Raw genomic sequence first — 19962 nt, 5'->3', positions numbered from 1 at the left:
GTCCTGTGTATATCTTGTCTTCTGTTGTGTGTGTGTATCTGACTCTCCAGTTTGTACCTGTCTGTGGTGTGTGAGAATCGGTCTGTCCTGTGCGTCTGTTCTCCCGTGTATCCATCTGTCCTGTGCATCTGTTCTCCCGTGTATCTGTCTGTCCTGTGCGTCTGTTCTCCCGTTTATCTGTCTGTCCTGTGCGTCTGTTCTCCCGTGTAATGGTCTGTCCTGTGCGTCTGTTCTCCCGTGTAACGGTCTGTCCTGTGCGTCTGTTCTCCCGTGTATCGGTCTGTCCTGTGCGTCTGTTCTCCCGTGTATCCGTCTGTCCTGTGCGTCTGTTCTCCCGTGTATCCGTCTGTCCTGTGCGTCTGTTCTCCCGTGTATCGGTCTGTCCTGTGCGTCTGTTCTCCCGTGTATCGGTCTGTCCTGTGCGTCTGTTCTCCCGTGTAACGGTCTGTCCTGTGCGTCTGTTCTCCCGTGTAACGGTCTGTCCTGTGCGTCTGTTCTCCCGTGTAACGGTCTGTCCTGTGCGTCTGTTCTCCCGTGTATCGGTCTGTCCTGTGCGTCTGTTCTCCCGTGTATCTGTCTGTCCTGTGCGTCTGTTCTCCCGTGTATCTGTCTGTCCTGTGCGTCTGTTCTCCCGTGTATCGGTCTGTCCTGTGCGTCTGTTCTCCCGTGTATCTGTCTGTCCTGTGCGTCTGTTCTCCCGTGTATCGGTCTGTCCTGTGCGTCTGTTCTCCCGTGTATCTGTCTGTCCTGTGCGTCTGTTCTCCCGTGTATCTGTCTGTCCTGTGCGTCTGTTCTCCCGTGTATCGGTCTGTCCTGTGCGTCTGTTCTCCCGTGTATCGGTCTGTCCTGTGCGTCTGTTCTCCCGTGTATCGGTCTGTCCTGTGCGTCTGTTCTCCCGTGTATCGGTCTGTCCTGTGCGTCTGTTCTCCCGTGTATCGGTCTGTCCTGTGCGTCTGTTCTCCCGTGTATCGGTCTGTCCTGTGCGTCTGTTCTCCCGTGTATCGGTCTGTCCTGTGCGTCTGTTCTCCCGTGTAACGGTCTGTCCTGTGCGTCTGCTCTCCCGTGTATCGGTCTGTCCTGTGCGTCTGCTCTCCCGTGTATCGGTCTGTCCTGTGCGTCTGTTCTCCCGTGTATCGGTCTGTCCTGTGCGTCTGTTCTCCCGTGTATCGGTCTGTCCTGTGCGTCTGTTCTCCCGTGTATCGGTCTGTGCTGTGCGTCTGTTCTCCCGTGTATCTGTCTGTCCTGTGCGTCTGTTCTCCCGTGTAACGGTCTGTCCTGTGCGTCTGTTCTCCCGTGTATCGGTCTGTCCTGTGCGTCTGCTCTCCCGTGTATCGGTCTGTCCTGTGCGTCTGCTCTCCCGTGTATTGGTCTGTCCTGTGCGTCTGTTCTCCCGTGTATCGGTCTGTCCTGTGCGTCTGTTCTCCCATGTATCTGTCTGTCCTGTGCGTCTGTTCTCCCGTGTATCTGTCTGTCCTGTGCGTCTGTTCTCCCGTGTATCTGTCTGTCCTGTGCGTCTGTTCTCCCGTGTATCGGTCTGTCCTGTGCGTCTGTTCTCCCGTGTATCTGTCTGTCCTGTGCGTCTGTTCTCCCGTGTATCGGTCTGTCCTGTGCGTCTGTTCTCCCGTGTATCGGTCTGTCCTGTGCGTCTGTTCTCTCGTTTATCTGTCTGTCCTGTGCGTCTGTTCTCCCGTGTAACGGTCTGTCCTGTGCGTCTGTTCTCCCGTGTATCTGTCTGTCCTGTGCGTCTGTTCTCCCGTGTATCTGTCTGTCCTGTGCGTCTGTTCTCCCGTGTATCGGTCTGTCCTGTGCGTCTGTTCTCCCGTGTATCGGTCTGTCCTGTGCGTCTGTTCTCCCGTGTATCGGTCTGTCCTGTGCGTCTGTTCTCCCGTGTATCGGTCTGTCCTGTGCGTCTGTTCTCCCGTGTATCTGTCTGTCCTGTGCGTCTGTTCTCCCGTGTATCGGTCTGTCCTGTGCGTCTGTTCTCCCGTGTATCGGTCTGTCCTGTGCGTCTGTTCTCTCGTTTATCTGTCTGTCCTGTGCGTCTGTTCTCCCGTGTAACGGTCTGTCCTGTGCGTCTGTTCTCCCGTGTATCTGTCTGTCCTGTGTGTCTGTTCTCCCGTGTATCTGTCTGTCCTGTGCGTCTGTTCTCCCGTGTATCTGTCTGTCCTGTGCGTCTGTTCTCCCGTGTATCTGTCTGTCCTGTGCGTCTGTTCTCCCGTGTATCGGTCTGTCCTGTGCGTCTGTTCTCCCGTGTATCGGTCTGTCCTGTGCGTCTGTTCTCCCGTGTAACGGTCTGTCCTGTGCGTCTGTTCTCCCGTGTATCGGTCTGTCCTGTGCGTCTGTTCTCCCGTGTATCGGTCTGTCCTGTGCGTCTGTTCTCCCGTGTATCGGTCTGTCCTGTGCGTCTGTTCTCCCGTGTAACGGTCTGTCCTGTGCGTCTGTTCTCCCGTGTATCGGTCTGTCCTGTGCGTCTGTTCTCCCGTGTAACGGTCTGTCCTGTGCGTCTGTTCTCCCGTGTAACGGTCTGTCCTGTGCGTCTGTTCTCCCGTGTATCGGTCTGTCCTGTGCGTCTGTTCTCCCGTGTATCTGTCTGTCCTGTGCGTCTGTTCTCCCGTGTATCGGTCTGTCCTGTGCGTCTGTTCTCCCGTGTATCGGTCTGTCCTGTGCGTCTGTTCTCCCGTGTATCGGTCTGTCCTGTGCGTCTGTTCTCCCGTGTATCGGTCTGTCCTGTGCGTCTGTTCTCCCGTGTATCTGTCTGTCCTGTGCGTCTGTTCTCCCGTGTATCGGTCTGTCCTGTGCGTCTGTTCTCCCGTGTATCGGTCTGTCCTATGCGTCTGTTCTCCCGTGTATCGGTCTGTCCTGTGCGTCTGTTCTCCCGTGTATCCGTCTGTCCTGTGCGTCTGTTCTCCCGTGTATCGGTCTGTCCTGTGCGTCTGTTCTCCCGTGTATCGGTCTGTCCTGTGCGTCTGTTCTCCCGTGTATCGGTCTGTCCTGTGCGTCTGTTCTCCCGTGTATCGGTCTGTCCTGTGCGTCTGTTCTCCCGTGTATCGGTCTGTCCTGTGAGGGTCTCTCTATACAGTGTTTCTGTTTTCCTGTGATGTGTGTGTCTGTCCTTTTCATGTTTTCTTGTGACTCTATCCTGTTTATTTTTTTCTGTGACTGTCTGTCTTATTTGTGTGTGTGCGCGCGCGTGCGTAACAGTCTGTCTCGTGTGTGTCCTGTTTGCATGATTGTAAGGGTTTCGGTAACCGAGCATTATGAGTACGGGGAATCGATATAAAAAAGGTTGGGATCCTCTGCTCCAAAATATCCCGTCCTGAGTGAGAGAGATGAACCTCTGTTTCCAGCTCTGTAATTTGTTTCTTGTTCCTGACATAAACCTCACAATAAAAACACAAAGTGTAACTTGAGCTCTTGTTTGCTGGATCCAAACATGACTGACATCTCTATTAGAATAACAGAAAACCTCCTCTTACCCAATGAGCTGAGGTTCTGCTGATTCTCCATCATCACGTCCTTGTAACGCTCCCTGTGTCCTTCTAAATACTCCCACTCCTCCATGGAGAAATACACAGCAACATCATCACACTTTATAGGTACCTGAAACACAGAGAATCCCCCACTCAGTACCCAGATATAATAATTGGTCCTGTAAGAATCTCTTCCTTATAGAAAGCCAGGTGATCAAGGCAGAGAGGAAAATACAGATACATAGAACAAAGTTAGCTGAAGAAAAGGCTGAATGAAGACAGAAAAGTGGTAATATCTAACGCTGCCCAGCAGCCCTCACCTCTCCAGTCAGCAGGTGAATGATGATGTTGGTGTGTTCCAGGATCTTCTCAGACATCAGCTTCTTGTCATTGTTTATCTCATGTATCAGGGAGTTAGTTGGATTCTCCATGATGGGTCTCTGGGTCCTGCAGAATATTTCTGGCACACAGGGACTGCTGCTGTCTGTGACATGCTCACCGGGCTTCTTCACAACAATACAATCCTACATATTGAGAGACATTAATAAATATCACTGTGCAGAGTAAGAGACACAGTTGATATGTCTCATGTTCCTGCAGATTGGTTGCTTTGCAGTAAGAGGGACACGTCTCTTGTTAACAGCTCTATACCCAATCTATTCAATTCCCCCCCCCCCTCTCAATTCTGTATATTGTATTACTGACATGTCTGCACCAAACTCACTGACTCCCTTGTGCCTCTATGAGCACAAAGATCATGAACTGTACAGATACTGTATTACATTATAAAGTATCATCCATTTAATAATATATATAATATATGCAGTGGGCCCAGGCTCTCCCTCTGCACAAACAGGTCTCTTCCTTTATCCAAGTACATTCAATCACTGGTTAATCCCCTCTGGTAAACTACATCCTTCTCTGACCCTCTCTCACTGGGCTCTCCTGCTGACCAATCGTGTCCTTATCTTGGGTTCTTGCTTTCTCTAATTACATGTGTCCCTGGATATTGCTTCTCAAACACCTCCCATATTAACGCTCTGCATGTCCCTGCTGTAGTTAAGGAGATAAGAGGGGTGTCATTATGACTTTCTCCAGCAGCCCTCACCTCTCCAGTCAGCAGGTAGATAATCTCCAGGGTGTGATCCAAGATCCTCTCAGTCATCTGCTTCTTGTCCTTATTCATCATTGGTGAGTTATTCAGATGCAACAAGAATGGGCTCTGGTTCCTGTGGAAGTGTTTCACCGCTTAGTGACCTCTGCAGCTAGTGATATATATTGTACTTGCTTCACAGTAATAACACATGGGGGAGAGAGCGAGATGTATATGTGACCCTGCAGTGACAGAAAAGGATACAATTTAATTAGTGTCCCTCCTGTCTGTGTCACTCAGCAGTGGGAGGGACAGTGTTGATCCTAAATAATACGTTGTGTATTACTTTTTCAGTCCTCCTAGCGACCGTCCTTTATCAGGATATATTTTATGGCAGCGTTTGGACGATAAATGTTGCTCTGTCTCCAGCACTTTATAACGCGCTTATCTTCTTAACTAAAGACCATTTTGTAACTCTGAGGTCATCACGCCATCACCAATGTCAAAGAATATTTATTAGGTCAAATAATTCTTAACTGTAATCATCTACTATGACAGATCTATAAATGCGCTCATTACATTTTCATGAAAACGTTTTGATTTTTTGAAAGATATGCCAAAAAATAAAAGGGGTCCCGTTTTTTCTGAACAGTGTGTGTGTGTGTGTGTGTATGTGTATGTATGTAGAGGTATCGGTAGCGTGTTAGACGAGCTTAATAATCAAAAATGAATGGACGATACCATTCTGTGGTTAACAAACTGCTTTTATTTGTTCGAGCTTTCGAGATACACTGATCTCTCCTTCCGGCGGTGTTACAATGGATAAACTTGAAACCACACAAATAATCAAAAGATTATACACAGCCCCCTGTGGTTGCACTCAAGGTAGGTGACAAAATTAATGTGTTGTCAATTCAACATTGGCTAGAAAATAGCCAAATCCTGGTATAGGATACACTACCAAAAGGTCACACTGAAATGTAAAAATAAAAAACTTTAATAATATATGCTATAAAAACCGACGAAACACTGTAAAAATGCACAACAGTGCATGAATAAAATCCCCAAATGTGTTCCAAATATAGCTATTGGTGGAACAAACGCTATATATAAGGCTGCAAGGTAGATGGCGTCATCACGTTGACGCATGCGCGGCTTGTGCTTTGGAGTAACGGCAGCTCTTGACTGTACACGGAGCTAAACGGCTGCATGAGATTCACGAATATCAGGTCGTATTGTACCCAATTGGGTCCCGCGTTGATCACATTTTTCAGGGATTTGTTATTGCGCCCTTGCGGTGTGCTTTACCTGGGGTGTACAACTTTCAACGCGGGCATTGTTAGTATCCTCTGTGTACCCTGACCCTATTTAAGCTGGTTTAAAGGTCCTCATCGAGCACAAGTTGTATTATATACTGTGGTTACCTTTAGTATAATTGCTGGGTGTATTACCACACTGCAGGATCCTTTTTCATTGAGGATACCTGTATATTCTATCTTGCAGCAGGGATCTATATTACCAGGGATACATTACTTTCAATGTGGGCAATGCAAGTATCCTCTTAGACCAGCTCAATGGGGTTTTTATCTCTCTGCTTGCTCAATGTTCCCGGTAATTATGGTGTTAAAAGTTTGGTCTACCGTGACACATGTATATTGGCTATATGCATACATACATTGTCGGAGGACCGAGTTTTGAGTGTACCCACGCTACTTCCGGTTACCGGCTCTGGGGAGCAACACCATACCGCAGACCCGATACGAGGGAGACCGTGGAGTCCACGCAGCCGAGTTGGAGACTGAATATTGAGTATTGCACTCATAAATGCCATTTACTATCTGTTTGTGAGTTTAACCATTGTTGATTTGATCTTTTTATTAAAACTGTTCTTGCAATATTTCACTAGGAGAGTGCGCCTCTTTTTTTCTCCCGTGTGTGTATGTATTGTGATATACTCAGGCAGAGGGTATTTGAAGGGAGGTACATAGGACCCAGCACTTTCCTTGGTGTGTATCCTTCCCTCTAACCTTATTTGTTTCTTTGAGGAGGTAAGTAGGAATTTAGACCAGGGTAATGCAGTTGATGTGGTCTACTTAGATTTTGCAAAGGCTTTTGATACGGTTTCACACAAGAGGTTGGTGTACAAAATAAAGAAAATTGGACTCAGTAATAATATAAGCACCTGGATTGAAAACTGGTTAAAGGACAGACAACAGAGGGTTGTCATAAATGGAACTTTTTCAGGTTGGGCTAAAGTCGTGAGTGGAGTACCTCAGGGATCGGTACTGGGACCCCTGCTTTTTAACTTGTTTATTAATGACCCTGAGTTTGGGATCGAGAGCAAAGTCTCCATCTTTGCTGATGATACTAAATTGTGTAAGGTAATAGAATCAGAGCAGGATGTAATTTCTCTTCAGAAGGACTTGGAGAGACTGGAAACGTGGGCAGGTAAATGGTAGATGAGGTTTAATACAGATAAATGTAACGTTATGCATTTGGGATGCAAGAATAAAAAGTCGACTTACAGATTAAATGGAGATATATTGGGGGCATCCTTGATGGAGAAGGATTTAGGAGTGCTTGTAGACTGCAGGCTTAGCAATAGTGCCCAATGTCATGCAGTAGCTACAAAGGCAAACAAAATCTTATCTTGCATCAAACGGGCAATGGATGGAAGGGAAGTAAACATAATTACTGTATGCCCCTTTACAAAGAATTAGTAAGACCACACCTTGAATATGGAGTACAATTTTGGGCGCCAATCGTAAGAAAATACATTATGGAACTAGAGAGCGTGCAGAGAAGAGCCACCAAATTAATAAAGGGGATGGACATTCTAACTTATGAGGAGAAGCTAGCTAAGTTAGATTTATTTACATTAGAAAAGAGGCGTCTAAGAGGGGATATGATAACTATATACAAATATATTCAGGGACAATACAAGGAGCTTTCAAAAGAACTGTTCATCCCACGGGCAGTACAAAGGACTCGGGCCATCCCTTAAGGTTGGAGGAAAGGAAATTTCACCAGCAACAAAGGAAAGGGTTCTTTACTGTAAGGGCAGTTAAAATGTGGAATTCATTACCCATGGAGACTGTGATGGCAGATACAATAGATTTGTTCTAAAAAACGCACATACTGACAGCTTCCTGTGCTGCTGCGCTGAGAGCGCACACACTGACAGCTTCCTGTGCTGCTGTGCGGATGAGAGCGCACACACTGACAGCTTCCTGTGCTGCTGTGCGGATGAGAGCGCACACTGACAGCTTCCTGTGCTGCTGTGCGGATGAGAGCGCACACACTGACAGCTTCCTGTGCTGCTGTGCGGATGAGAGCGCAGATACTGACAGCTTCCTGTGCTGCTGTGCGGATGAGAGCGCAGATACTGACAGCTTCCTGTGCTGCTGTGCGGATGAGAGCGCACACACTGACAGCGTCCTGTGCTGCTGTACGGATGAGAGCGCACACTGACAGCTTCCTGTGCTGCTGTACGGATGAGAGCGCACACACTGACAGCTTGCTGTGCGGATGAGAGCGCAGATACTGACAGCTTCCTGTGCTGCTGTGCGGATGAGAGCGCAGATACTGACAGCTTCCTGTGCTGCTGTGCGGATGAGAGCGCACACACTGACAGCTTCCTGTATTGCTGTGCGGATGAGAGCGCACATACTGACAGCTTCCTGTGCTGCTGTGCGGATGAGAGCGCACATACTGACAGCTTCCTGTGCTGCTGTGCGGATGAGAGCGCACACACTGACAGCTTCCTGTGCTGCTCTACGGATGAGAGCGCACACACTGACAGCTTCCTGTGCTGCTGTACGGATGAGAGCGCAGATACTGACAGCTTCCTGTGCTGCTGTGCGGATGAGAGCGCACATACTGACAACTTCCTGTGCTGCTGTGCGGATGAGAGCGCACACACTGACAGCTTCCTGTGCTGCTGTGTGGATGAGAGCGCACACACTGACAGCTTCCTGTGCTGCTGTGCGGATGAGAGCGCAGATACTGACAGCTTCCTGTGCTGCTGTGCGGATGAGAGCGCAGATACTGACAGCTTCCTGTGCTGCTGTGCGGATGAGAGCGCACACACTGACAGCTTCCTGTGATGATGTGCGGATGAGAGCGCAGAGATACTGACAGCTTCCTGTGCTGCTGCGCTGAGAGCGCACACTGACAGCTTCCTGTGCTGCTGTGCGGATGAGAGCGCACACACTGACAGCTTCCTGTGCTGCTCTACGGATGAGAGCGCACACACTGACAGCTTCCTGTGCTGCTGTACGGATGAGAGCGCAGATACTGACAGCTTCCTGTGCTGCTGTACGGATGAGAGCGCACATACTGACAGCTTCCTGTGCTGCTGTACGGATGAGAGCGCAGAGATACTGACAGCTTCCTGTGCTGCTGCGCTGAGAGCGCACACTGACAGCTTCCTGTGCTGCTGTGCGGATGAGAGCGCACACACTGACAGCTTCCTGTGCTGCTCTACGGATGAGAGCGCACATACTGACAGCTTCCTGTGCTGCTGTGCGGATGAGAGCGCACACACTGACAGCTTCCTGTGCTGCTGTGCGGATGAGAGCGCACACACTGACAGCTTCCTGTGCTGCTGTGCGGATGAGAGAGCACACACAGACAGCTTCCTGTGCTGCTGTGCGGATGAGAGCGCACACACTGACAACTTCCTGTGCTGCTGTGCGGATGAGAGCGCACACACTGACAGCTTCCTGTGCTGCTGTGCGGATGAGAGTGCACATACTGACAGCTTCCTGTGCTGCTGTGCGGATGAGAGCGCACACACTGACAGCTTCCTGTGCTGCTGTGCGGATGAGAGCGCACACACTGACAGCTTCCTGTGCTGCTGTGCGGATGAGAGCGCACACACTGACAGCTTCCTGTGCTGCTGTGCGGATGAGAGCGCACACATTGACAGCTTCCTGTGCTGCTGTGCGGATGAGAGCGCAGATACTGACAGCTTCCTGTGCTGCTGTGCGGATGAGAGCACACACACTGACAGCGTCCTGTGCTGCTGTACGGATGAGAGCGCAGAGATACTGACAGCTTCCTGTGCTGCTGCGCTGAGAGCGCACACTGACAGCTTCCTGTGCTGCTGTGCGGATGAGAGCGCACACACTGACAGCTTCCTGTGCTGCTCTACGGATGAGAGCGCACACACTGACAGCTTCCTGTGCTGCTGTACGGATGAGAGCGCAGATACTGACAGCTTCCTGTGCTGCTGTGCGGATGAGAGCGCACATACTGACAACTTCCTGTGCTGCTGTGCGGATGAGAGCGCACACACTGACAGCTTCCTGTGCTGCTGTGCGGATGAGAGCGCACACACTGACAGCTTCCTGTGCTGCTGTGCGGATGAGAGAGCACACACTGACAGCTTCCTGTGCTGCTGTGCGGATGAGAGCGCACACACTGACAACTTCCTGTGCTGCTGTGCGGATGAGAGCGCACACACTGACAGCTTCCTGTGCTGCTGTGCGGATGAGAGTGCACATACTGACAGCTTCCTGTGCTGCTGTGCGGATGAGAGCGCACACACTGACAGCTTCCTGTGCTGCTGTGCGGATGAGAGCGCACACACTGACAGCTTCCTGTGCTGCTGTGCGGATGAGAGCGCACACACTGACAGCTTCCTGTGCTGCTGTGCGGATGAGAGCGCACACATTGACAGCTTCCTGTGATGATGTGCGGATGAGAGCGCACACACTGACAGCTTCCTGTGCTGCTGTGCGGATGAGAGCGCACACACTGACAGCTTCCTGTGCTGCTGTGCGGATGAGAGCGCACACTGACAGCTTCCTGTGCTGCTGTGCGGATGAGAGCGCACACTGACAGCTTCCTGTGTTGCTGTGCGGATGAGAGCGCACACTGACAGCTTCCTGTGCTGCTGTGCGGATGAGAGCGCACATACTGACAGCTTCCTGTGCTGCTGTGCGGATGAGAGCGCACATACTGACAACTTCCTGTGCTGCTGTGCGGATGAGAGCGCACACTGACAGCTTCCTGTGCTGCTGTGCGGATGAGAGCGCACATACTGACAGCTTCCTGTGCTGCTGTGCGGATGAGAGTGCAGATACTGACAGCTTCCTGTGCTGCTGTGCGGATGAGAGCGCACATACTGACAGCTTCCTGTGCTGCTGTGCGGATGAGAGCGCACACTGACAGCTTCCTGTGCTGCTGTGCGGATGAGAGCGCAGATACTGACAGCTTCCTGTGCTGCTGTGCGGATGAGAGCGCACACTGACAGCTTCCTGTGTTGCTGTGCAGATGAGAGCGCACATACTGACAGCTTCCTGTGCTGCTGTGCGGATGAGAGCGCACATACTGACAACTTCCTGTGCTGCTGTGCGGATGAGAGCGCACACTGAAAGCTTCCTGTGCTGCTGTGCGGATGAGAGCGCACATACTGACAGCTTCCTGTGCTGCTGTGCGGATGAGAGCGCACACTGACAGCTTCCTGTGCTGCTGTGCGGATGAGAGCGCAGATACTGACAGCTTCCTGTGCTGCTGTGCGGATGAGAGCGCACACTGACAGCTTCCTGTGTTGCTGTGCAGATGAGAGCGCACATACTGACAGCTTCCTGTGCTGCTGTGCGGATGAGAGCGCACATACTGACAACTTCCTGTGCTGCTGTGCGGATGAGAGCGCACACTGAAAGCTTCCTGTGCTGCTGTGCGGATGAGAGCGCACATACTGACAGCTTCCTGTGCTGCTGTGCGGATGAGAGTGCAGATACTGACAGCTTCCTGTGCTGCTGTGCGGATGAGAGCGCACATACTGACAGCTTCCTGTGCTGCTGTGCGGATGAGAGCGCACACTGACAGCTTCCTGTGCTGCTGTGCGGATGAGAGCGCAGATACTGACAGCTTCCTGTGCTGCTGTGCGGATGAGAGCGCACATACTGACAGCGTCCTGTGCTGCTGTGCGGATGAGAGCGCACATACTGACAGCTTCCTGTGCTGCTGTGCGGATGAGAGCGCACACACTGACAGCTTCCTGTGCTGCTGCGCTGAGAGCGCACACTGACAGCTTCCTGTGCTGCTGTGCGGATGAGAGCGCACACACTGACAGCTTCCTGTGCTGCTCTACGGATGAGAGCGCACACACTGACAGCTTCCTGTGCTGCTGTACGGATGAGAGCGCAGATACTGACAGCTTCCTGTGCTGCTGTGCGGATGAGAGCGCACATACTGACAACTTCCTGTGCTGCTGTGCGGATGAGAGCGCACACACTGACAGCTTCCTGTGCTGCTGTGCGGATGAGAGCGCACACACTGACAGCTTCCTGTGCTGCTGTGCGGATGAGAGAGCACACACTGACAGCTTCCTGTGCTGCTGTGCGGATGAGAGCGCACACACTGACAACTTCCTGTGCTGCTGTGCGGATGAGAGCGCACACACTGACAGCTTCCTGTGCTGCTGTGCGGATGAGAGTGCACATACTGACAGCTTCCTGTGCTGCTGTGCGGATGAGAGCGCACACACTGACAGCTTCCTGTGCTGCTGTGCGGATGAGAGCGCACACACTGACAGCTTCCTGTGCTGCTGTGCGGATGAGAGCGCACACACTGACAGCTTCCTGTGCTGCTGTGCGGATGAGAGCGCACACATTGACAGCTTCCTGTGATGATGTGCGGATGAGAGCGCACACACTGACAGCTTCCTGTGCTGCTGTGCGGATGAGAGCGCACACACTGACAGCTTCCTGTGCTGCTGTGCGGATGAGAGCGCACACTGACAGCTTCCTGTGCTGCTGTGCGGATGAGAGCGCACACTGACAGCTTCCTGTGTTGCTGTGCGGATGAGAGCGCACACTGACAGCTTCCTGTGCTGCTGTGCGGATGAGAGCGCACATACTGACAGCTTCCTGTGCTGCTGTGCGGATGAGAGCGCACATACTGACAACTTCCTGTGCTGCTGTGCGGATGAGAGCGCACACTGACAGCTTCCTGTGCTGCTGTGCGGATGAGAGCGCACATACTGACAGCTTCCTGTGCTGCTGTGCGGATGAGAGTGCAGATACTGACAGCTTCCTGTGCTGCTGTGCGGATGAGAGCGCACATACTGACAGCTTCCTGTGCTGCTGTGCGGATGAGAGCGCACACTGACAGCTTCCTGTGCTGCTGTGCGGATGAGAGCGCACATACTGACAACTTCCTGTGCTGCTGTGCGGATGAGAGCGCACACTGACAGCTTCCTGTGTTGCTGTGCAGATGAGAGCGCACATACTGACAGCTTCCTGTGCTGCTGTGCGGATGAGAGCGCACATACTGACAGCTTCCTGTGCTGCTGTGCGGATGAGAGCGCACATACTGACAACTTCCTGTGCTGCTGTGCGGATGAGAGCGCACACTGAAAGCTTCCTGTGCTGCTGTGCGGATGAGAGCGCACATACTGACAGCTTCCTGTGCTGCTGTGCGGATGAGAGTGCAGATACTGACAGCTTCCTGTGCTGCTGTGCGGATGAGAGCGCACATACTGACAGCTTCCTGTGCTGCTGTGCGGATGAGAGCGCAGATACTGACAGCTTCCTGTGCTGCTGTACGGATGAGAGCGCACACTGACAGCTTCCTGTGCTGCTGTGCGGATGAGAGCGCACATACTGACAGCTTCCTGTGCTGCTGCGCTGAGAGCGCACACACTGACAGCTTCCTGTGCTGCTGTGCGGATGAGAGCGCACACTGACAGCTTCCTGTGCTGCTGTGCGGATGAGAGCGCACATACTGACAGCTTCCTGTGCTGCTGCCCTGAGAGCGCACACACTGACAGCTTCCTGTGCTGCTGTGCGGATGAGAGCGCACATACTGACAGCTTCCTGTGCTGCTGTGCGGATGAGAGCGCACACACTGACAGCTTCCTGTGCTGCTGTGCGGATGAGAGCGCACACACTGACAGCTTCCTGTGCTGCTGTGCGGATGAGAGCGCACATACTGACAGCTTCCTGTGCTGCTGTGCGGATGAGAGCGCACATACTGACAGCTTCCTGTGCTGCTGTGCGGATGAGAGCGCACACACTGACAGCTTCCTGTACTGCTGTGCGGATGAGAGCGCACACACTGACAGCTTCCTGTGCTGCTGTGCGGATGAGAGCGCAGACACTGAAAGCTTCCTGTGCTGCTGTGCGGATGAGAGCGCACATACTGACAGCTTCCTGTGCTGCTGTGCGGATGAGAGCGCACATACTGACAGCTTCCTGTGCTGCTGTGCGGATGAGAGCGCACATACTGACAGCTTCCTGTGCTGCTGTGCGGATGAGAGCGCAGACACTGACAGCTTCCTGTGCTGCTGTGCGGATGAGAGCGCACATACTGACAGCTTCCTGTGCTGCTGTACGGATGAGAGCGCACATACTGACAGCTTCCTGTGCTGCTGTGCGGATGAGAGCGCACATACTGACAGCTTCCTGTGCTGCTGTGCGGATGAGAGCGCACACACTGACAGCTTCCTGTGCTGCTGTGCGGATGAGAGCGCACATACTGACAGCTTCCTGTGCTGCTGTGCGGATGAGAGCGCACACACTGACAGCTTCCTGTGCTGCTGTGCGGATGAGAGCGCACATACTGACAGCTTCCTGTGCTGCTGTGCGGATGAGAGCGCACACACTGACAGCTTCCTGTGCTGCTGTGCGGATGAGAGTGCACACACTGACAGCTTCCTGTGCTGCTGTGCGGATGAGAGCGCACACACTGACAGCTTCCTGTGCTGCTGTGCGGATGAGAGCGCACATACTGACAGCTTCCTGTGCTGCTGTGCGGATGAGAGCGCACATACTGACAGCTTCCTGTGCTGCTGTGCGGATGAGAGCGCACACACTGACAGCTTCCTGTGCTGCTGTGCGGATGAGAGCGCACACACTGACAGCTTCCTGTGCTGCTGTGCGGATGAGAGCGCAGATACTGACAGCTTCCTGTGCTGCTGTGCGGATGAGAGCGCACATACTGACAGCTTCCTGTGCTGCTGTGCGGATGAGAGCGCACACTGACAGCGTCCTGTGCTGCTGTGCGGATGAGAGCGCACACTGACAGCTTCCTGTGCTGCTGTGCGGATGAGAGCGCACACTGACAGCTTCCTGTGCTGCTGTGCGGATGAGAGCGCACATACTGACAGCTTCCTGTGCTGCTGTGCGGATGAGAGCGCACATACTGACAGCTTCCTGTGCTGCTGTGCGGATGAGAGCGCACATACTGACAGCTTCCTGTGCTGCTGTGCGGATGAGAGCGCACATACTGACAGCTTCCTGTGCTGCTGTGCGGATGAGAGCGCACACTGACAGCTTCCTGTGCTGCTGTGCGGATGAGAGCGCAGATACTGACAGCTTCCTGTGCTGCTGTGCGGATGAGAGCGCACATACTGACAGCGTCCTGTGCTGCTGTGCGGATGAGAGCGCACATACTGACAGCTTCCTGTGCTGCTGTGCGGATGAGAGCGCACACACTGACAGCTTCCTGTGCTGCTGTGCGGATGAGAGCGCACACACTAACAGCTTCCTGTGCTGCTGTGCGGATGAGAGCGCACACACTGACAGCTTCCTGTGCTGCTGTGCGGATGAGAGCGCACACACTGACAGCTTCCTGTGCTGCTGTGCGGATGAGAGCGCACACACTGACAGCTTCCTGTGCTGCTGTGCGGATGAGAGCACACATACTGACAGCTTCCTGTGCTGCTGTGCGGATGAGAGCGCAGATACTGACAGCTTCCTGTGCTGCTGTACGGATGAGAGCGCACACTGACAGCTTCCTGTGCTGCTGTGCGGATGAGAGCGCACATACTGACAGCTTCCTGTGCTGCTGCGCTGAGAGCGCACACACTGACAGCTTCCTGTGCTGCTGTGCGGATGAGAGCGCACACTGACAGCTTCCTGTGCTGCTGTGCGGATGAGAGCGCACATACTGACAGCTTCCTGTGCTGCTGCCCTGAGAGCGCACACACTGACAGCTTCCTGTGCTGCTGTGCGGATGAGAGCGCACATACTGACAGCTTCCTGTGCTGCTGTGCGGATGAGAGCGCACACACTGACAGCTTCCTGTGCTGCTGTGCGGATGAGAGCGCACACACTGACAGCTTCCTGTGCTGCTGTGCGGATGAGAGCGCACATACTGACAGCTTCCTGTGCTGCTGTGCGGATGAGAGCGCACATACTGACAGCTTCCTGTGCTGCTGTGCGGATGAGAGCGCACACACTGACAGCTTCCTGTACTGCTGTGCGGATGAGAGCGCACACACTGACAGCTTCCTGTGCTGCTGTGCGGATGAGAGCGCAGACACTGAAAGCTTCCTGTGCTGCTGTGCGGATGAGAGCGCACATACTGACAGCTTCCTGTGCTGCTGTGCGGATGAGAGCGCACATACTGACAGCTTCCTGTGCTGCTGTGCGGATGAGAGCGCACATACTGACAGCTTCCTGTGCTGCTGTGCGGATGAGAGCGCAGACACTGACAGCTTCCTGTGCTGCTGTGCGGATGAGAGCGCACATACTGACAGCTTCCTGTGCTGCTGTGCGGATGAGAGCGCACATACTGACAGCTTCCTGTGCTGCTGTGCGGATGAGAGCGCACATACTGACAGCTTCCTGTGCTGCTGTGCGGATGAGAGCGCACACACTGACAGCTTCCTGTGCTGCTGTGCGGATGAGAGCGCACATACTGACAGCTTCCTGTGCTGCTGTGCGGATGAGAGCGCACACACTGACAGCTTCCTGTGCTGCTGTGCGGATGAGAGCGCACACACTGACAGCTTCCTGTGCTGCTGTGGGGATGAGAGCGCACACACTGACAGCTTCCTGTGCTGCTGTGCGGATGAGAGTGCACACACTGACAGCTTCCTGTGCTGCTGTGCGGATGAGAGCGCACACACTGACAGCTTCCTGTGCTGCTGTGCGGATGAGAGCGCACATACTGACAGCTTCCTGTGCTGCTGTGCGGATGAGAGCGCACATACTGACAGCTTCCTGTGCTGCTGTGCGGATGAGAGCGCACACACTGACAGCTTCCTGTGCTGCTGTGCGGATGAGAGCGCACACACTGACAGCTTCCTGTGCTGCTGTGCGGATGAGAGCGCAGATACTGCCAGCTTCCTGTGCTGCTGTGCGGATGAGAGCGCACATACTGACAGCTTCCTGTGCTGCTGTGCGGATGAGAGCGCACATACTGACAGCTTCCTGTGCTGCTGTGCGGATGAGAGCGCAGACACTGACAGCTTCCTGTGCTGCTGTGCGGATGAGAGCGCACATACTGACAGCTTCCTGTGCTGCTGTGCGGATGAGAGCGCACATACTGACAGCTTCCTGTGCTGCTGTGCGGATGAGAGCGCACATACTGACAGCTTCCTGTGCTGCTGTGCGGATGAGAGCGCACATACTGACAGCTTCCTGTGCTGCTGTGCGGATGAGATCGCACACTGTGCGGATGAGAGCGCACACACTGGAGTTAGGTATTTTGTTTGTTTTATATCCTGAGCTAACGCTTTAAATAAAACCCTGTTCATGGAAATCTACGTTTCCTGCTTTTGATCTGGGACAAGAGACCCTGCGATATGACCTAGACATCACAGTGTGTGTGTGTGTGTGTGTGTGTGTGTGTGTGTGTGTGTGTGTGTGTGTGTGTGTGTGTGTGTGTGTGTGTGTGTGTGTGTGTGTGTGTGTGTGTGTGTGTGTGTGTGTGTGTGTGTGTGTGTGTGTGTGTGTGTGTGTGTGTGTGTGTGTGTGTGTGTGTGTGTGTGTGTGTGTGTGTGCATACGTCACATACCGCTGAAGAAGTCACTATACATGAGGACACGTTGGGCTCATCCCATTGGAGCAGGCAAAGAGTGGTCACAGATCACAGGACTCACTACACTCATTGAGAATCTCAGCTGCTACGAGAGAACCATCCGGGAATTTCCCTTTCTTCAAGCTGCGGGAAGACGTCAGACTAGCGCGGACAACTACGCAGAATCGAGGCTGGTCTGGGCATTCATGTCCAAGCAATAAGAGAACGCACGTAAGGGATTTGCCTTTCACAGATCTGGAGATCAGCTGCTTGGAAGACGCTATCTTATTAGCGGGGACCCCACAGTTTACGCAGCATCGAGGTTGGTTGGGACAGAAGGTAACATCTCCTTCCTATCGTCTGCCAGGAAGAAAAGTCTGCAATTTAGAGATTTCCCTTTTCACTTCTCCGGAGAACAGCGATATAACTGGTGTCTTTATGTTTGGGAATACATTTGGGTAAAGAGAATATCTTGCAGGTTAGTCCCCTGTATCTTTCCCCTCCAAATGGAGTATTATCATCATCACTTAGTGACCGGATTTTATTAATACTACATCTGGACAGCACTGTGGGATATATTTACATTCACTACCCTTCTCAAACAGGAGTTAGAAATGTTTTTTTATTACATTTCCATCCCCAGTGGTATTTGGAACTAATGCTTTGTTTTATCTTATATCAGGTCATTTGAAAGTTGAACCAAATACAGAAGAATTTACAATGCATCTGATCTCAGACACGCTATTAGAGAGGTTTGGGGAACCTCAGAATATCACAATATAATTATAGAGTTCCTTAATAAAAAAAAAAGGGTTATACAACACTGCTCTGTGTATCACAATAGCTTCTGTATGTCAGTCTGGAAACAAATGTTATATCTATGGCACTGGGTACATAACACATACATTTTCCAGTCTCTCATCTGACCTAGGGGGTCAGAGTTATATCACAGGCTGCGGGTTTCACCTTCTTAGATTAGCGCTACCTTTTTTTTCTTTCTGTATGTCAGTGTTACAGTGTGCCTGTGTATTACAATAGCTGTGTGTGTCAGTGTTACAGTGTGTCTGTGTATTACAATAGCTGTGTGTGTCAGTGTTACAGTGTGTCTGTGTATTACAATAGCTTTGTGTGTCAGTGTTACAGTGTGTGCCTGTGTATTACAATAGCTGTGTGTGTCAGTGTTACAGTGTGTGCCTGTGTATTACAATAGCTGCTGTATGTCAGTGTTACAGTGTGTCTGTGTATTACAATAGCTGCTGTATGTCAGTGTTACAGTGTGTCTGTGTATTACAATAGCTGCTGTATGTCAGTGTTAGTGTCTGTGTATTACAATACACAATGTATGTCAGTGTTAGTGTGTGCCTGTGTATTACAATAGCTGCTGTATGTCAGTGTTACAGTGTTTCTGTGTATTACAATAGCTGCTGTATGTCAGTGTTACAGTGTCTGTGTATTACAATACACAATGTATGTATGTCAGTGTTAGTGTGTGCCTGTGTATTACAATAGCTGCTGTATGTCAGTGTTACAGTGTGTCTGTGTATTACAATAGGTGCTGTTTATCAGTGTTACAGTGTGTGTCTGTGTATTACAATAGCTGCTGTATGTCAGTGTTACAGTGTGTCTGTGTATTACAATAGCTGCTGTATGTCAGTGTTACAGTGTGTGTCTGTGTATTACAATAGCTGTGTGTGTCAGTGTTAAAAAGTGTATGTGTATTACAATAGCTGCTGTATGTCAGTGTTCCAGTGTGTGTGTGTGTGGGTGTGTGTGTGTGTGCTACAATAGCTGCTGTATGTCAGTGTTACAGTGTGTCTGTGTATTACAATAGCTGCTGTATGTCAGTGTTACAGTGTGTCTGTGTATTACAATAGCTGTGTGTGTCAGTGTTACAGTGTGTCTGTGTATTACAATAGCTGTATGTGTCAGTGTTACAGTGTGTCTGTGTATTACAATAGCTGTGTGTGGCAGTGTCACAGTGTGTCTGTGTATTACAATAGCTCTGTATGTCAGTGTTACAGTGTGCCTGTGTATTACAATAGCTGTGTGTGTCAGTGTTACAGTGTGCCTGTGTATTACAATAGCTGTGTGTGTCAGTGTTACAGTGTCTGTGTATCACAATAGCTGTGTGTGTCAGTGTTACAGTGTGTCTGTGTATTACAATAGCTGCGTGTGTTAGTGTTACAGTGTGTCTGTGTATTACAATAGCTGTGTGTGTCAGTATTACAGTGTGTCTGTGTATTACAATAGCTGTGTGTGTCAGTGTTACAGTGTGCCTGTGTATTACACTAGCTGCTGTATGTCAGTGTTAGTGTGTGTCTGTATATTACAATAGCTGCTGTATGTCAGTGTTACAGTGTGTCTGTGTATTACAATACACAATGTATGTCAGTGTTACAGTGTGCCTGTGTATTACAATAGCTGCTGTATGTCAGTGTTACAGTGTGACTGTCTATTACAATAGCTGTGTGTGTCAGTGTTACAGTGTGTCTGTGTATTACAATAGCTGTGTGTGTCAGTGTTACAGTGTGCCTGTGTATTACAATAGCTGTGTTTGTCAGTGTTACAGTGTGTCTGTGTATTACAATAGCTGTGTATGTCAGTGTTACAGTGTGTGTCTGTGTATTACAATAGCTGCTG

At 51.3% G+C, this 19962-nt stretch overlaps 2 protein-coding genes across 3 annotated transcripts in view; one reads left to right on the top strand and one right to left on the bottom strand.

Moving 5' to 3' along the window:
- LOC142464645 (uncharacterized) overlaps window positions 1–19962 on the top strand; it is a 755558-nt gene that overhangs the window by 669414 nt on the left and 66182 nt on the right.
- LOC142465254 (uncharacterized) overlaps window positions 1–19962 on the bottom strand; it is a 34103-nt gene that overhangs the window by 8904 nt on the left and 5237 nt on the right. For both annotated transcript variants that reach the window (XM_075569257.1, XM_075569258.1), the window contains exons 2-4: window positions 4579–4805; window positions 3791–3994; window positions 3477–3600 (exon numbers count right to left, since the gene is read on the bottom strand). In XM_075569257.1, the coding sequence (XP_075425372.1) occupies window positions 3477–3600; window positions 3791–3994; window positions 4579–4659 (409 nt within the window). In that variant the 5' untranslated portion in view covers window positions 4660–4805. The remainder of the gene's footprint in view (window positions 1–3476; window positions 3601–3790; window positions 3995–4578; window positions 4806–19962) is intronic.

This window comes from Ascaphus truei, chromosome 13 (genome assembly GCF_040206685.1).
Source record: "Ascaphus truei isolate aAscTru1 chromosome 13, aAscTru1.hap1, whole genome shotgun sequence".
Taxonomy (NCBI): domain Eukaryota; kingdom Metazoa; phylum Chordata; class Amphibia; order Anura; family Ascaphidae; genus Ascaphus; species Ascaphus truei.
This window is presented reverse-complemented; position numbering and strand designations above follow the sequence as displayed.